The following is a 16,687-nucleotide window of genomic DNA, read 5'->3' on the forward strand; positions in this document are numbered from 1 at the left end:
CTGATCAGTCGAGCCTATTGTCGGGTCTAGACCTTGGGGTCGACCCATATGATATATCTTGACCTTGGATTCATTAAGTTTAGTGGGGGTTTACTTGATGAACTTTTCACCACTGATTTAGATGCGATTTTCCTTAACAATAATCAGTTTGAGGGGCCAATATATTCATGTTTAGGGAATTCCAGGTTGCATCCAATTGCTATCAAAACAGAAAAATATTTATTTTTCCAGGAAATATTTTTCACAAAAATGTATTTCACTGGAAATAGATTTTTTTTGGACAATGCTTTTCCAAGGATCCATATGGGCCTGTTGTCTTAGATAGTTTTTCCAAGAATAATATCATTCTGTTGACATGATGTCTTTTTTTGAATTTAGATAGCATCAGCTATTTTGGTGGCCAGTGATGTTCTTGGGTTGAGTTTTCATGAATCCTTCTTCATTACTGGTTGATATTAAAAGGAAAGCAGTATCTGGTTATCATCCATGTCACTTGTCTGATTTGATGTTTTTATTCTATGCAGGTTGAGTTGGAAAGGGTGCGTCTTCTCTGTGAACGCATTGTCAGGAGAGAAAAACTGAAGGTTCGTCCATTTATTGTAAAAAATGAATGTGGGAATCATGGGTGCTGTTTGTTGCGATTCATAATGGTTCCCAGTTTTCTTGTTTTGCACAGAACAATTCCTGTTTAGATGTTGACTTTGAATGAGGGTTATTTTGAGCATCTTTCTTTTTCCCTCTTTTTTTTGGGCAATTTCAATTTTTTGATCAATCAACGGATTTCTGTATTTTTTTCCCCCTTGACCTCAAAATGCATTGATATCCTATTGTGTGGCTCTCCTAGAGGAACATATCAGATTCTTTTGTTTGTTTGTTATTCGTATTATTTTTTCTAATCTTCTTTGAATGAAGGTTGATTGTATACTATAAATATTAACAAGCTTTACATAAACCCCTTTCGGGCTGCCCATAGACTGGGAGCTCAGAAACAAAAAGGTGTGAGGAATCAAAAGTAAAAAGGGTGGTATACAAGCATTAGACAGCTATCTGTGGCATAGGCACAAATGAAGGTGAAAAAAGGTGCAAAATGTGTCCTTTGGCTACCCACATACCAGTAGCCCTTGAAAAAAAAATGTCTATAAAAATGGGCTACGCAAAAACTGGGAACTCTATTTAAGAAATGGTAACAGGGCCAAACCTTGTGTCGGCCTAGTCTACAAGCCATAGGCTGCCAACAAAGGAAGGAGAGGCGAGCGAAAGTGGAGAAGAGGATGAGGAATATAGAGAGATAAGAGAGCAGAGGGCGAAGGGGAAGAGGGAAGAGGAGGATGAGGAGTAGGTGCAGCTTCCTAGATAAAAAATGAGAGGTTGAGGCAGGGAGAGAATGTAGAGGAGAAAAAAGGGGAGATGAGAGAGAAAAAGAGGGAGAGAGGGAGAGGGGCAGAGAGACTGCAACAGTCTGCAAACACCTTGTAAGAAACCATGGGGGGAGAGAGAGGGAGGGGGGAGGGGAAAGGGGGAGGGACAATGGGTGAGAGAGACGACAGAAAGGGGATTGGGTTAAGGTATGAGTGAGACAAATGAGGTAGAGGTGAGACACATTGTCATGGTGTAGCTTGGGCTGATTGTAATCCACTCGCAGCAACGTCTTTGGCCAACCAGCGACAATGTTGGCTTCCCTCGGAACACGGTGGAAGATGACCTGAGTATCCTTGGATAACGTGTGAATGAGGTCAAACAAATGAGCAATCCTTCAGGGGGGTTGTTGGAAAATGAGCAATTCTCCAGGGGAGTTGTTGGAACCCACGGGTAACCTCGCCTTCCACAAGAAGACACTCGATGCTGGGTTTGACAAGGCGGAAATGCTTGAGTCCTTACAGGATAGCAATAGACTTTGCTGTAGTAGAGTTTGTGTGACCTGTAAAACAACTAAAGGACAAAATCTCTCCATCATGGCTAGCCAACTTGCTCCTATATCCCGAATGACCCAGATTTTTTATGGACCACCTGACAGTGTTAAGCGTAAGAGACCCCGGTAGCACAAGAGACCTGAGAACCTTGACAGCCTAAATTCTAGGGGTGGCAATAGGTCGGGTATGGGTCGGGTTCGGCTGGACCTGGACCCGAATGTGTTTAGGTGCAGGTTTTGGACCCGGACCCTACCCGTCGGGTCCAAAAGTTGGACGCATACCCGTACCCGTCAGGTCCTGGGTCTATTCCGTGGGGTCCCGTGTCTAGTCGGGTCCATTGCCACCCTCACTATGAGCTTCCTTTTTTGTAGCCTACAATGGTGAACAATAGAGAACTGATTTTTGAGGGGTGGGCGATTAGAGAGAGAGAGACATTCGAGATCCCGAGAGAGAGCTGTCTTCAAGAAACTGAGAGGGAGAATTGCAGAGAGGGAGGATGGCGATGGGGTCTGGCCATTTGGGGAACTAGAGGAAGACGAAAAGTATTGAAACAATTTTAGAGTTGGGGCTTTGGCCTATAGGTAAACTAAATATTCGAGTTTGGGTACCCGCTGGGTCAGCTATAGCAGGACCCGTACCCAGACCCGGGACTATCCGGGTATCCTTTATTGGACCTGGACCCTACCCGGACCCGTGTCGGGTATACCCGGCGGGTATGGGTCGGGTCCAGGTCCATTGCCAGCCCTATTAAATTCTCAGGTCCTGATGAATAATGTTGTGTCAGTTACTTAGGAAAGCAGTGATCTTTAAGGCCTTGTTTGGTAACTGAGAAAGCTATTTTCTAAGAGCCTGAGAAAAAGGTGGAAGTAGAAAACTGGTGCTGTGGAAGCTGGGAAACCTTCTTTGTAACCCATCTGTGAAAACTGGTAATCTTGTTTGGTAACATATTTGTGAAAACTTTGGGGGGGGGGTGTGTGGAGAGAGAGATAGAGCTTGTCGATATTGGTTTTGACCAAGTCAATAAGCAACACCCACATTTGCACCCTAATTTCGTCCATTCACTGTATCCCCCCTACTTGGGGAATTCAGCACCATGGGCTCAACTCTTTCTGCACTATGTTTATCATCATCATCATCCTCGCTTGCATCATCGATTTCCCTTAAGGATCTCACTATCTGCACATGGGCATTGCTTTTTACTGAAACACAAATTTCAGATATTAACTCAATGATTCAAAATAAATAAATAAAAACTTCAGGGGGTTGATGTTTGCTCTTTAATTGAAATACAAAGGAACAAAAACATTTGAAAAGGAAAAAAGTAAAATAAAAACAAATCTGATTTGCCCCCTCCCCTATGCGTATATGTATGTGTTGTAAATATCCATGTTTTCTTTGAAAAAATATTCCATGACATTCTCCATGAGGTCATATCACAAAATGAAAGTTCGTAGTATTTAAACCCATCACATCGCCGTACCTTTTAACTTCATTGATGCCAGCAGAGGGGTAAAGCCCAACACCTACAAGTACTCACAAAATCCTTGGTGTTTTCTAGTGATTGGACAAATTAATCTTGTTAGGTCCTATCTTACTTTGAGAGGAACTCATACCTGAAAATCAGTTAATAGAAGTAAATTTATCAGTAAAAGTGCAGATATTAAACAGTAAATTTACTAATAAACAGCGCTAGATGTGTGTGTGTGAGAGAGAGAGAGAGGGCTCCTTTGAGGAGCTCCAGCAGCTCCTGTGGTCGTGTCGTGTTTCCGATGTGACTCTCTATGCAGAGCGTTGCTAGGCAGCAGCAACAAGAGCATAAAAAACTACTGGGGAGCAGTGGCGTTAGTAACAACAGGCTGGTTCCATTCAGTTCTGATCTTGAAGAATCCTTTCTTTCTCAGCAAGATTCTTGCTCGACTCAACAAATCTTCACAACGCCCATGATTTATGGGAAGGTGTCAAAGCTTGGTTAAGGAGAGGAAAGATGTGCTAGGGTTTGCTACCCTTTGGAGGGAGGGAGGCAGTGTTCCCCCCATTTCTTGGGAGCATGCAGTGCGGCACATTTTCCCCGAAATGGGGAAATGCGGAGCCCTGCCCTGCATTTCTCTGCCTATTCAAACTTTTTCCAGTTCTCAAACCGGGAAGAGCTAAAGTGCCCAAGAAAACAAAGAGTGTTTCTCCTGTTTTCTCGGGCTACCAAACACAGCCCAAGTTTCTACAAAGTGGGAGGCACTTAGTCAAGAAACTGGGACTTATGAAGAACATCTCCAAAATTGCGGCTGTTCCATTCTTTCAGCATGCTCCTAAGAAGGGAAAATACTGAAACAACCCAAAGAATATGATCGTTCTTGGGTAGGGGAGGGGATGGCTAGATAGTAGGGAGTTGTTGGACGGCCTTAGGGGTGTCCATTGGAAGTAAAGCTGAGAATTTACTCGGTTTGGATCCGAAACCTGAATTTCAGACTCTATTCGGATCCAAGTATGGATCCAAGATTTGGATCCAATGGGTTGAATCAAGATCCAAAATTTGGATATGAATAGTAATGCAGATCGGATCCAGGTACAGGTGGATTCGATTCGGATGCAACCCAGTTATTAAAATATTATATATTATTTTATATATGCATTTACGTTATATAGTAATTTTTGTTATATATTATTTTATAATATTTTAAACTATATAAAATAAATTTTTTTGGATCCAATTAGGTCTGGATTTCATGTATGCTTTTCAGATCTGGATTCGGATCCGGATCTGAACTGGATCCTCTCAGATTCGTATCTGAATCCCATGTATACTTTTTGGATCGGAATCCTAATTCTGGTGGATCCAGACCAGATCCGACCATTCTCAGACCGTAGGGAAATCGTGGCCTTATTGTGGTGGAAGAGGTGGTCTATGGTATCCTCAGCTTGGAAACGCACGACATAGTGGCATGGTAGCTGAAGATGTCTCTCTTGGAGTTGGTCCCATGTGAGCACACGGTCGTGAGACGAGGTCCAAGTGAAAGCGAAAGCTTGAATCTTGTGGGGAATAGGAACCGACCAGAGTTTGATCAAAAGAGAACTCAGGCTAGGAGTAGGGTAGGTTGTAAGCTCGCATAGGAAGAAGCTACTGTGAAGCCTAGCTGAGGTAGGGGCTGATAGTAAATGGTCACTTCCTTCTAAGGGGGCAAAAAAATCATGGAGAAAATTTGGCTTGGCAGTGAAATTTTCTCTCTAAATCCGACAGGGCTTGCCTAGAAATAGGGGCCCAAATAAAACATCCACCTCTATTTTCAGCGGACTCAGTGACTGTCGCAAAGACACTGTTGGCAACGTTTTTATAATTGATTAGTTATGTTTTTATTCTTTTTTAATAAGTGAATACGTTTTATTGTAAAGACATACAAAAATGATTGATGGTACTACAAGATGAAAAAATTTGGGGTGGGAAAAATCTCTAGGCTAGAAAGCCTCACGAGATGCTCCAAATTTTCTAGCTCATCTGCAACTCATTTTGCTTCTGTAATTACATCTGGGTCTTTAGACAGTTCTAAACATCATTTTATTCCTGTGAATGTGAGTCTTATCTTTTGCGGATGTTCTTCAAGAAAGCATTGCTAAGGTGGGAGTCAACTGGAATTTGCAATGTCATTTCCTGTTCTACCTCTCTCCCTTGAGATATTTGTTGTTTATTCCCATAGCCTCTGGATTTTTGTTCGTCAATGTTGGAGCAAATGGTAGGCAGCCCAGGGGGCGCTGGGTGGTAGGCAGGCGCCCAGGTCTCGAGGCACTCTAGACAAACATGTGTGTGTATATGTGTGGTCCAAATGCACATATATGCATATGTATTTATCATATTTGTACATTTATACATTAATGTGTTCTATCCAAGTATATATTCATATATATGCCCCTGAATACTGAAAAACACATTGTAATCATTAAATCTTGTTTCAAAGTTTCATCAAAAAAGAAATCTCGTTTCAAAGTTGAAATAAATAAAAGGATATAACAAATGATATACATGATTCCATGAAACACTCAAGTATCCATAATGACTAAATACTGAATAACTCAACTATAAGACCACAACCACAAGTCCATACTCCGAAGTTTATGACTCCAATCTCCACAGTCCATGCACTTTCTTGTATGGAAAATCTTATAAAAAAACATAGAAATACACTAATTAACTAATAGTCCAATACCAATCTAGGAATCTTTACAAAATGCAAATGGCCAAATAATGCCAATTTTTACCATCTCAAATGAATTCCACTTGCACTGACAACTAGAGAAGCTACATCTTAAGCTAAATTTCCTTATGGCCATCCTTTGCAAGTTTGGAGTACTACTCCCATGTTGAATCCACCATAAGGATGCAAATTCAAATTTTAGACTTAATTATTTTAAGTCTATAATTTGATTCAATTTAGTATCTATATTCAACAACATATCAAAGCATGGAACTATGCAAAATGAATGAATTTTAAAGTAATTATTCCAATCAAATAGATTCCCTCAATCTGATTTGGTCATTTGTCTCATCGCCATTTACTTCCCAAATGATTTGAATGCACATTTATAGAAAAATTAACTCATCGGCTGATATCTTATCTTGGATATTACTGTCAGCAACTAGCTTCTCTAGATACTCATTACAGTCCTCCATAGTTGCATCCTTATCTCAGTTTCCAGGTTGACATAAAAAAAAAAAACACTTGGGGTTCAAATGGCACTGAGTTGCATGGAATGGTCGATGAGCTTCATATCCCACTTTGTATCTATAATCTCCCTTTTTTGGCCATAGTTGTTCCCATCATGCCCAAAGACTCAACCGCTGCTCTTTTAGCTTCATGTAATATATCATGTGTAAAGCCCATTGCAAGCTTCTTCTCACTATCAATGATGGGCAACACTTTGACTAAGGGTAGAAATACTCATCAGTGGGTTTTATCCCCACCCCAAAAGGCCTTAGACAAAACAATATCACATTCCCTCTACCATTCAGCAGCCTTGCCTACTTGCATATAGACCAATCTTCTGAAGCGAACATCATTCTCAATTGCCTTTTCTTTTTTAAATATGCTCTGCAGACTTTGGGAGAAGGAGGAAAATCTCGTTACACCAAACCTCACTAGATCCTTCTTCTTAGTGAACTTGTAAATCATGCTAAGGGTAAGGGTGTGATCATTAATGAACACTATCATGGCCTTAGCCCTAGTGAGTGTGCTTTGACTAAGGGTAGAAATACTTGTCAGTGAGGTTTACCCCATCCCAAAAGGCCTTGGACAAAACAATATCACATGCCCTCTTCCATTTAGGATGCCTTGCCCACTTGCATTTAGACCAATCCTCTAAAGCAAACATTCTCAATTGAGTTTTCTTTTTAAATATGCTCTGTAGACTTGGGAAAGGAGGCAAATGTCATTACCCCGAGACTCACTAGATCGCTCTTCTCCGTGAACTTGTACATCATGCCAAGGGTAAGGGTGTGATTATAAATTAGCACTATCATGGCCTTAGGCCTTAGCCTTAGTAAGTGTGGTTTGCGTGGTGCCTAAGAGAGACAAGGCTGCATGTGGCTGTAGCATTATTAATTACCACTTAATAATATACCCTTCCTTACCTCCTCAATACCTCTGTCAATCAAAGAAAAAAATGATCTGGCATCATGTATATATAAATGCAAAAACATTGTCCCTATAGGACAATTCCCATTCCCCATCAGGTTCATCACACTCACAATTGCTCCTATCGCTCCATATACCCCTCATAATTGTGACCCCATATTGAACTTTTGCATCCTTATGCGTTCTGAGGTAATCCTTTGTGAGCTGTACCTCCTTCTGAAGCAATGGCTTCTTAAAACTCATATGGGGTTGGGACCTTCAACCCTAGCCCGAACTGGCTAATTGCTTCGAACTTTGTAAGGAAGCTGTGTAAGCGACCTACATTAAAAGCAATAGCTGTCTAATAAAACACCGATCAGTGTACTAATTTACTTGGACCCGATCTTCCTTCTTGAACCTATCTTCAAGGGTTGCTTGATTTTTCCCTTTTTCTTTACTGTCGCATCGGGTATGGGGGATAAAGAGACTTCTATTGGCTCTTTGATGCATGGCTCTTTAACTGCTTTCCTCTTATAAAACTTTGAGAGGAACCCGCTTCTATTTTGCCTTCATCATCATCTCCAATATCACCAAAACATTGACCTTTTCCCTCAATTCTGATATAATTGCCTCTTCTTTTCTCTTCTTTCTCTTTTCGGCATCCACAATCAAGAATCTCCTTTTTATCAAGAATCTTCTTTCTTTCGAAGTTTTGGGTGAGTATGAACCTCTAAATCACTTTAAAATTTCCCTATTTCTTTCACTTGGTGCTTCACAATGACTCTAATGAAAAGGAGTAAAGCTTGAGACTACTTTTAAAAACGGTCTGCCTGGCGCCTAGGCAGCTAGAAAAAAATTTCTGCACGCCTCGTCCTAGGCGTCCCTACATGAGCGGTTGTACCTGGGCGGGTGCCCAGGGCAGTGTGGCGTTTTATCGTATTTAAGTTCGCCCAAAAGGGCAAGGGGGGTCATTTTGACCCCCAAGTTTGTATGAAAAAGTTCTGGGGTTTATTTTTGAACCCCAAAGTGAAAAAAAAAAGAAATCCTCAATCTTAAACTTATTTCTAAGAATCTAAAGTAACTTCTGAGAATCGAAAGTACTTTATGTGGATTGAAAAAGTTTTCTTTTCTCATTGAAATTATTTTTAGGGTGCTATTGGTGGCATTAGAAGACTTTTGAGTTGATTCGTAGCTCGATTGAGGTAACCAACATCAAAGATCAGAGATTGGGTAGAAAATGTCAGTCTGTAATCTTTATTTGAGTTTTATTTGTCCAATTTGAGATGTCTTCTCTAATAGGGCTGGAGATCCGAGATGGAAATATTGTGTTAACCCTGATAAGAATAACCTAAATAAAATTATGTGCAATTTCTATGGATATGGTTCTAATGCAGGCATAAATAGATTTAAGAAACATCTTTCCGGTATTAGAGGTGATGTTGCCCCATATAAGAAAGTCTCAGATCTTGTAAAGAAAGAAATTTTGGAATACATTGGAGATGAAAAGAGTTAAGAAATTGCAAAAAAAAAGATATAGCCGAATTAAAGTCAGGGGTCCATGTTTTTTATGATAATATTGATACTGAAGAAGAAGATGTAGAGGGGGAAGAAGATCTAGCTATGGTTGGTACTCAAAGCTCTAAGACCAAGAGGGCTTTTGAGTCTAAGAAGCCTTGTATAAGAGGGCCTATTTTTAACACCTAGCCTTGAGACATTAATTGAGAAAGGCAAAGGAGGAAAGGGGAAAAAATAAGTGACAATTGAAAATAGATTTAAGAAGGAAGATAGAGCCAGGGTGATTCAGTATATTTTTCGGTGGTTTTACCATGCGGGTATTTCTTTTAATGCTGCTTGCTTGAATAACTTCCATACAATATTGGAAGCAATTGGGCAATTTGGGCCAGGTTTGAAAGCTCCAACTCCTTATAAAATTGGAGAGCCAGTACTGAACAAAGAAGTCGAGTACACTAACGAATATCTCAAGACTCATAAGGAGGGATAGGCTAAATTTGGTGTTCTTTAATAACAGATATGTGGAGTGATAAGAGGAGTAACATGAATTTGTTGGTAAATTGTCCCACGGGTACAATTTTTTTGGGCTCAATCGATGCTTCCAATGATATTCATGATGCGGATTATATGTTTTCTTTCATTAATAAGGGCATTGAGGAGGTTGGGGAGGAACTTGTAATTCAAGTGGTCACAGATAATGCTGCTCCCAATCTAGCTGCAGATCATTTGTTTCGACAGAAGAGGCCTCGCATACTTTGGACTCCTTACGTTGCATATTGCGCAGATCTTATGCTTGAGGCAATTGGTGAATTGCCTATTATTAAAGAAGTTATTTTTAAGGCTAAGGAGGTTACAATCTTCATATACAGTCACATACTTACCCTTAGCATGATGCGTAAGTTTACAAAAAAGAGAGCTGGTGAAGACTGAGGTCATTAGATTTGCCACTGCCTACCTTAGTCTACAGAGCATGTATAAGAGGAGGATCGCATTAAGGTCTATGGTTGCTTTAGAGGAGTGGAGTAGATGTAAGTGGTCTAGAGATGTCAAGGGAAAGAAGACATGAGATATTGTTCTTTCAAAATATTTTTGGCATGGGGTGAAGCATGCGATATTAGTATTTCTTCCCTTGATGGAATATTTTTAGCATGGGTCGCCTACCGTTTTCTGAAATACTAATATCGCATGGTTCACCCCATGCTAAAAATATTTCGAAACAACAATATCTCATGCCTTCTTTCCCTTGGCATCTCTAGACTACTTACACCTACTCCACTCCTGAAGCAAACATAAACCTTAATGCGATCCTCCTCTTATACATGCTCTGTAGACTAAGGTAGGCAGTGGAAAATCTACTGACCCCAGGCCTCAGTAGCTCTCTCTTTGTTGTAAACTTGTGCATCATGCCAAGGGTAAGTATGTGACTGTATATGAAGATTGTAACCTCCTTAGCCTTTTAAATAATTCCTTTAATTGTATGCAATTCACCAATTGCCTCATGCATAAGATCTACTCAATGTGCAACGCAAGGAGTCCAAAATATGCGAGGCCTCTTCTGTTGAAGCAAATGACTTGCAGCTAGATTGGGAGCAGCATTATGTATGACCACTTGAATTACAAGTTCCTCCCCAACATCCTCAATCCCCTTTTCAATGAAAGAAAATATATAATGCGCATCATGAATATCATTGGAAGCATCGATTGAGCCCAAAAAAACGGTACCTGTGGGACAATTTACTAACAATTTCATGTTACTACTCCTCTTATCACTCCACACATCTATCATTAAAGAAACCCAAATTTAGCCTATCCCTCCTTAGGAGTCTTGAGATATGTTAGTGTACTCGACTTCTTTCTTCAGTAGTGACTCTCCAATCTCATAAGGAGTTGTAGCTTTCAAACCTGGCCAAATTGCCCAATTACTTCCAACATTGTATGGAAGCTATTCAAGCGAGCAGTGTTAAAAGAAATGCCCGCATGGTAAAACCACCGAGCAATATACTGAATCACCCTGGCTCTATCTTCCTTCGTAAATCTATTTTCAATTGTCACTTGTTTTCCCCCTTTCTTCCTTTGCCTTTCTCAATTACTGTCTTAGGGCTAGGTGTAAAAATCCTATCTATAGGCCCTCTCCTACAAGGCTTCTTAGACCCAAAAGCCCTCTTGGTCTTAGAGCTCTTAGTACCAACCATGGCTACCTCTTCTTCAGTGTCAATATTATCATAAAAAATATGGACCCCTGTCTTTAATTTTGCTATATCTTTTTCGTTTATTGTAATTTTTTTACTATTTTCACCTTCAATGTATTCCAAAATTTCTTTCTTTATAAGATCTAGGACTTTCTTACATGGGGCAACATCACCTCTAATACCGGCAAGATGTTTCTTAAATCTATTTATGTCGGCATTAGAAACATGTCCACAAAAATTGCACATAATTTTATTTTTGTCATTCTTTTCGGGGTTAACACAATATTTCCATCTCGGTTCTCCACCCCTATTAGACCCCGCAGAAGACATCTAAAATTGGAAAAAATAAAACTCAAATAAAGATTACAGATTGACCTTTTCTATCCAATCTCTGATCTTCGATGTTGGTTACCTCAATCGAGCTACGAATCAACTCAAAAGTCTTCTAATACGACCAATAGCACCCTAAAACTAATTTCAACGAGAAAAGAAAAATTTTTCAATCCACAAAAGAGTACTTTCGATTATCAAAAATTACTTAAGATTCTCATAAATAAGTTTAAGATTGAGGGACTTTTCTTTTTTTTCACTTTGGGGTTCAAAAATAAACCCCAAAACTTTTTTATACAAACTTGGGGGTCAAAATGACCCCCTTTGCCCTTTTGGGCGAACTTAAATATGATAAAACGCCCCATTGCCTTGGGTGCCCACCCAGAACTGGGCACTGGGCGCCAGCCTAGCCCGCCCAGGTACAACCGCCAGTGTAGGGGCGCCTGGGTTGAGGTGTTGAAAATTTTTTTTTGGCCGGGTGGACAGTTTTTTAAAACATTGGTTTGGGTACTAGGGTGGTGTTTTGATTAAGAATTTCATTTTCCTTTGATCTGATATTGTATTTACTTAACATAATTAACCCAAGATTCGGCTTTTAGCATTTAAAAGGGGTTTAACCAATTTTTGTTTTAGTAATGAAGCAAAGTTATCAACTTTCATATGGTTAGTCCTTGGCCCTATGTATAGAGTAGAATCCTCGGGGAAATAAAGAGTTTTTATCAAAGAGTTTTATCTAGCACCATTCAAAGAATGGAATGGCATGCTTGGTATGTTGACTGTTGCGCTTTTCTTTCAATTTCTTAGGTTCATTTGATTAAAAAACTTACGAAGCATCTAACATGGAGGGAAGAGGTGAAGATGATTGACTTTAGTTGGTTGCCAATGTCAAAGAAGCCATTCTTTGATGCCAATGTGTGTATTTTTCAAGAGTGGAAAACCATGGTACATTTTTGAGCTAATTTGCATGGCTCCCACCCTAATGATTTAAAAGGTGGCTTGCCTTGTTGACTAGGAGCAGCCTTGTGGTGGAGCACATATCCCCTGCCAGGCCTAGGTAGGCAGCCGGAGTAGGGCTGCGTGCCGTGAGGTGCGCATCTGGCATGACATCCGTAGGCGATAAATGGCTGTGGGTCAAGGGCATTTAGTCATCTTCATCGCCTCCCAAACCCAACCTAACCCTGCCCTTGGCGAGCAAAAAAAACGAAAAAAAAAGAAAGATAAAAGGAAAAAGAAAATAATTGTTCTCTAAACCCCTATGTATTATGATTCATATATGATTCTTATATCTTGTTAAAACATTTGGATTCCATGTCATACTCATGAAATCGCCGTCATAGTTACCAGAATCTCTTACTTAAGGTTGTGATTTTGATTCAGAATCTCAATACTGCGATTCAGACAAGGAATCTTCACGAAATCCGCTTATATGAAGTCAGGAAACTATAGAATATCGTTTCTAATATTTATTGATTCTCTTATGTGGGCTGCCATTTTTACCTCTTACATGGTACTGTAACTATTATCTATGTTTATAAAATCAAACAATTTCAAAAAAAGAAAAAATATTTATTGATTCTCTATTTCAAAATTGTTGAATCTCGATTCTACATTTTTTGAATCTGGATTCCACATATAATTATACTCTCCATCAAATTAGAAACACAAACATAGGGCCATGAACTACAAAATAAACAATTTAGAACCAGACCACTTGAACTGGGCCAAGTGAAGCTCAACTTTGATGATTGCTCCCTCGGCAACTTTGGCCCTACTGGCATGGGGGGTTCCTTTAGAGACTCCAACGGAAACACCATTCTTTCCCCCTCCCTCTTCGTCGGACACACCAACTCCTATGTGGTCGAAGCTCTGGCCCTCCTCATGGACCTTTACAAATTCAATCCTTTGTGGACGAATTCCCTCATTATAGAGGTGACTCAGAAAATGTTCATAGCCTGGGCTACCATATTGTCACCTTACCCCTGAAGATTGGCTCGCATATTTTACAAAATCTTTCACATTTGCATGGATACATCCGTGGTCTTTCGGCATATCTAGAGGGAGGCTCATAGCAGATCATCTCAGAGCCATGTGAGCACCTTTTTGAGATCTAAACGTCTATTTTATCACATTTTTGTATCATGCATGTATGGCATTCTTTGGACCCTTTAAGGGTATTTTGTATAGGCCTTGAGGGTGTTCCGTTTCTGTACACTTTGTACCTTTTTGCAATAAAAAAACAATTCAGAACCTATGAGAAGCATCAAATCTGAAATTCGATTCGAAAGATATTTGAATCTCGATGAAGGAACCTCGATTCCATATGGGTTATTTCCAAATAGGTTTGAAACTCGATTCCGTAGAGGATGGAATCTCGATTCTCGTATATGTAGGGATCCTGATTCCATTTGGGTCGAATCTTGATTCCTATAATGTATAAATCTCGTTTCCTACAATTCCCCTTGTACGAACGTTGATTACGAAAGCATGAATCTTCTAGCCATCTGCGATTCCTTTCCAATTCCTAATCTTAGTTGGGAAAAGGCTTTGACGATGATGATGATACTCAGAGGCATAAAGAGTGATTCCGTTAAGCACAGACTTATTCTCCATGCGTTAGGCATGCTCTGTAAATTGGTTTATAGAAAATTTAATTTGTTTTGGTTTGTTTTATAAAAGGTTTTACTCTGGGTTGCCTCGACCATAAGGTGTCTGTTGAGGCACATTTTTAATGAGCCTGCTAATTGTTACCTCTGATAGTTGTCTTTTCATTCTTTATTTTGTATGTAAGACCACCAGAATGGAAAAATCAAAAGATGCCTATAAGACAACCAGAACTAGTCAGACTCTGACCTCCATAAGGCATGTTGACTTTTCTGTACATAGTTGGGAATTTCTGGCTGTTTGGCTGGTGCATGCCTGTTGGTAATATGCCATTTATTTGTTTGACTGCCGTGATATGCTCTCTGGAGACCATTTTATGCATTTTTTTCGAGGATTAATGTTTTATTGAATTGTGAATTCCAAATATCTAGGGTGCCCATTATTAATGAATCGTCCCTTTTTTTTTTCCACACTGGTATTATCTGTGGATGATTTTCATGTAAGATGTTTTAATCTTGATATGCAAATCTGAGGATTGGCAATTTGTCGTGATATGCCATAAGGACCTGAACATTCTTTAATACCATGTTTGTCTTGAGTGAACATAATGTTCAACCAGGCAACTCGATTAAACTACTGCTAATTTTTTGTTGCGTGCATCATGTGATTCTAGATCTACCTTGTTTGTTTGATGTTCTTCGAACATGATAGTTTGGGTATATTTAATGATAAAAAGAATACTGTGGTTGCTAGATACGTGTTAACTGGGTGATGCATGTCTTTGCAGCGAGAGTTGGTTCTTTGTTCTCATGACATACTTGCCTCGAAAAGAGATTGTGTGGCTTTCTCTGTCCTCTTTCATAGTTCCTTCCTTCTCCCAGATGTGAGCTCAGGATCTGTCACTACCTCTCTAAAAGGGCACACTGAAGATAACAAATCTTGTGGGGAAACGATTCAAAGATCAGACGAGATCACTGTAGACAGTGCAGTTTCTAGTAAGTTTAAAGATGCATCAAATGTCCAGTCAAATATTGACTTAAGGGGAGTCAACAGTTCCACATCACACAGGACTTGTACACGGAAGTCTGCAGAAAGATTGCCAGTTGCTGGGAAGCACCTTCCCAACCAATCCATTTCTGCTTCTATGGAGTTCCGAAGTCCAAGAGATGATGGAGATAGGAAGTTGAAGTCGAGAAAGGTACATGAATAATATTTTTCTCTGGGGCTGCAATAGGTGGTGAATACTGACCTCCCTCTATACTTGCTTTTGCAGCACATGGAGACTCTTCAGAGGGAGGTTGTAATGACACCAACTGAAGCTTCAATGCAAAATCAGCGGTTACCTAAAGGGTATGCATATGTCCCTATGGTTTGCCTCTCAAAAGGCAAGCCAGCATCACCTGACACAGAGCTGCATGATGCATGAAAATTGAAGATGCTGACCCACTTAATGTTTCTTTGAGAGAGGCCACTATATTGCATGCATATTCTGATGGTGCGAATTTTACGCCTGCAAACTTAATTCCTTAGAAGAGGAAGGATGAAAGAAACCAACAGATGATGTTGATGTATCGTCTTGTAGAGCGTTTGTGCGATTCAGAAAATTTTGGGATCAGCTTGTGTATTCTGAGAGTGAAGTGTACAAAAGATGAGAGATGGTTTTTACCATTGTATGTAAGAGATCTGAAAGGGATGGAGGATGCGTCAGTTAAACAACTCCATGCTTGCTCTTCCTTTGTACTATACATATATTGAAATCAAATGATTCTTATGTTGTAGGCTGTAACTTATTGTTTTATTGATATGTCCATCAACATACTTACGGGGTCCAAATTTTTTTCACAATCAATATTGATTTACGGTGTCACTAGAATTGATTGCCGGCAGGTGCAATATTATGTGGATCACTTTTTGAGATTGTAACGGCTGAGCGATGGTCTTCAATTGAGTAAGCTATAGTATTTCCGTCTATTCATAGGTGGACACCAAGTTATCTGCATGTGCATGAAGGCCTGGTAAGATTTGAGTCTTATATTTTGAATAAAAATCTGTTGTAAAAAACAAAAAAGGAAACGTGCTGGAAATTCTGTTCATAATCTCATCATTATCTTGCAAGTGGGCACTGTACCTGCTTAGGTAATGTTATGGAGGAGTGTATTTTTCTGTTGTCTATTTTTTTAAGTGATTGAATCGACTGACATTGTTCTTCCTTGCAGGTGGCAATGAGCATCAGATACTTTGGTGGATTGGTTCATGAGCATGCAACTTACTCTTCTTGCATACTTCACTGCTTGTTTTTATCAATTGAGCTCTCATGGCATGCTTCCTTAACTAATCATAAAAGAAAAAGAATGACTGGTTCTTTGACTACTGTTTATCCTATCTATTGCAGAACTGTCCATTCTGCTCTTGCAAAGACGTCAGTTATAAGCTCGGTGTTGGTACACCTACCTCTTGTTGCAGAATTGTAAGATATTGGATTGGGTTCGGTGTTAGATCATTTCCTTTGTGTATCAAATGTAGATTGCCCTTGAGGTTTTAACAGCCA

At 39.8% G+C, this 16,687-nt stretch overlaps 1 protein-coding gene across 20 annotated transcripts in view; it reads left to right on the plus strand.

The window, feature by feature from the left end:
• LOC18425593 (PHD finger family protein) overlaps window positions 1-15,925 on the plus strand; it is a 50,782-nt gene extending 34,857 nt beyond the window's left edge. For 18 of the 20 annotated variants that reach the window (XR_016054331.1, XR_016054332.1, XR_016054333.1 and 15 more), the window contains 3 exons: window positions 525-584; window positions 14,927-15,337; window positions 15,413-15,925. Coding sequence is in view for 6 of the 20 variants with exons in the window: in XM_020662084.2 (XP_020517743.1) it covers window positions 525-584; window positions 14,927-15,337; window positions 15,413-15,565 (624 nt within the window). In the remaining 14 variants the exon portion in view is untranslated. Of the gene's footprint in view, window positions 1-524; window positions 2,569-2,640; window positions 3,214-14,926; window positions 15,338-15,412 lie in introns of those variants that run through there. The other 2 variants (XR_016054322.1, XR_016054320.1) reach the window with 1 other exon arrangement.
• The last annotated feature ends 762 nt before the right edge of the window (window positions 15,926-16,687 follow it).

Source organism: Amborella trichopoda, chromosome 4 (assembly GCF_054954075.1).
Source record: "Amborella trichopoda isolate Santa Cruz 75 chromosome 4, AtrichopodaSantaCruz75HAP2 v2.0, whole genome shotgun sequence".
NCBI lineage: Eukaryota > Viridiplantae > Streptophyta > Magnoliopsida > Amborellales > Amborellaceae > Amborella > Amborella trichopoda.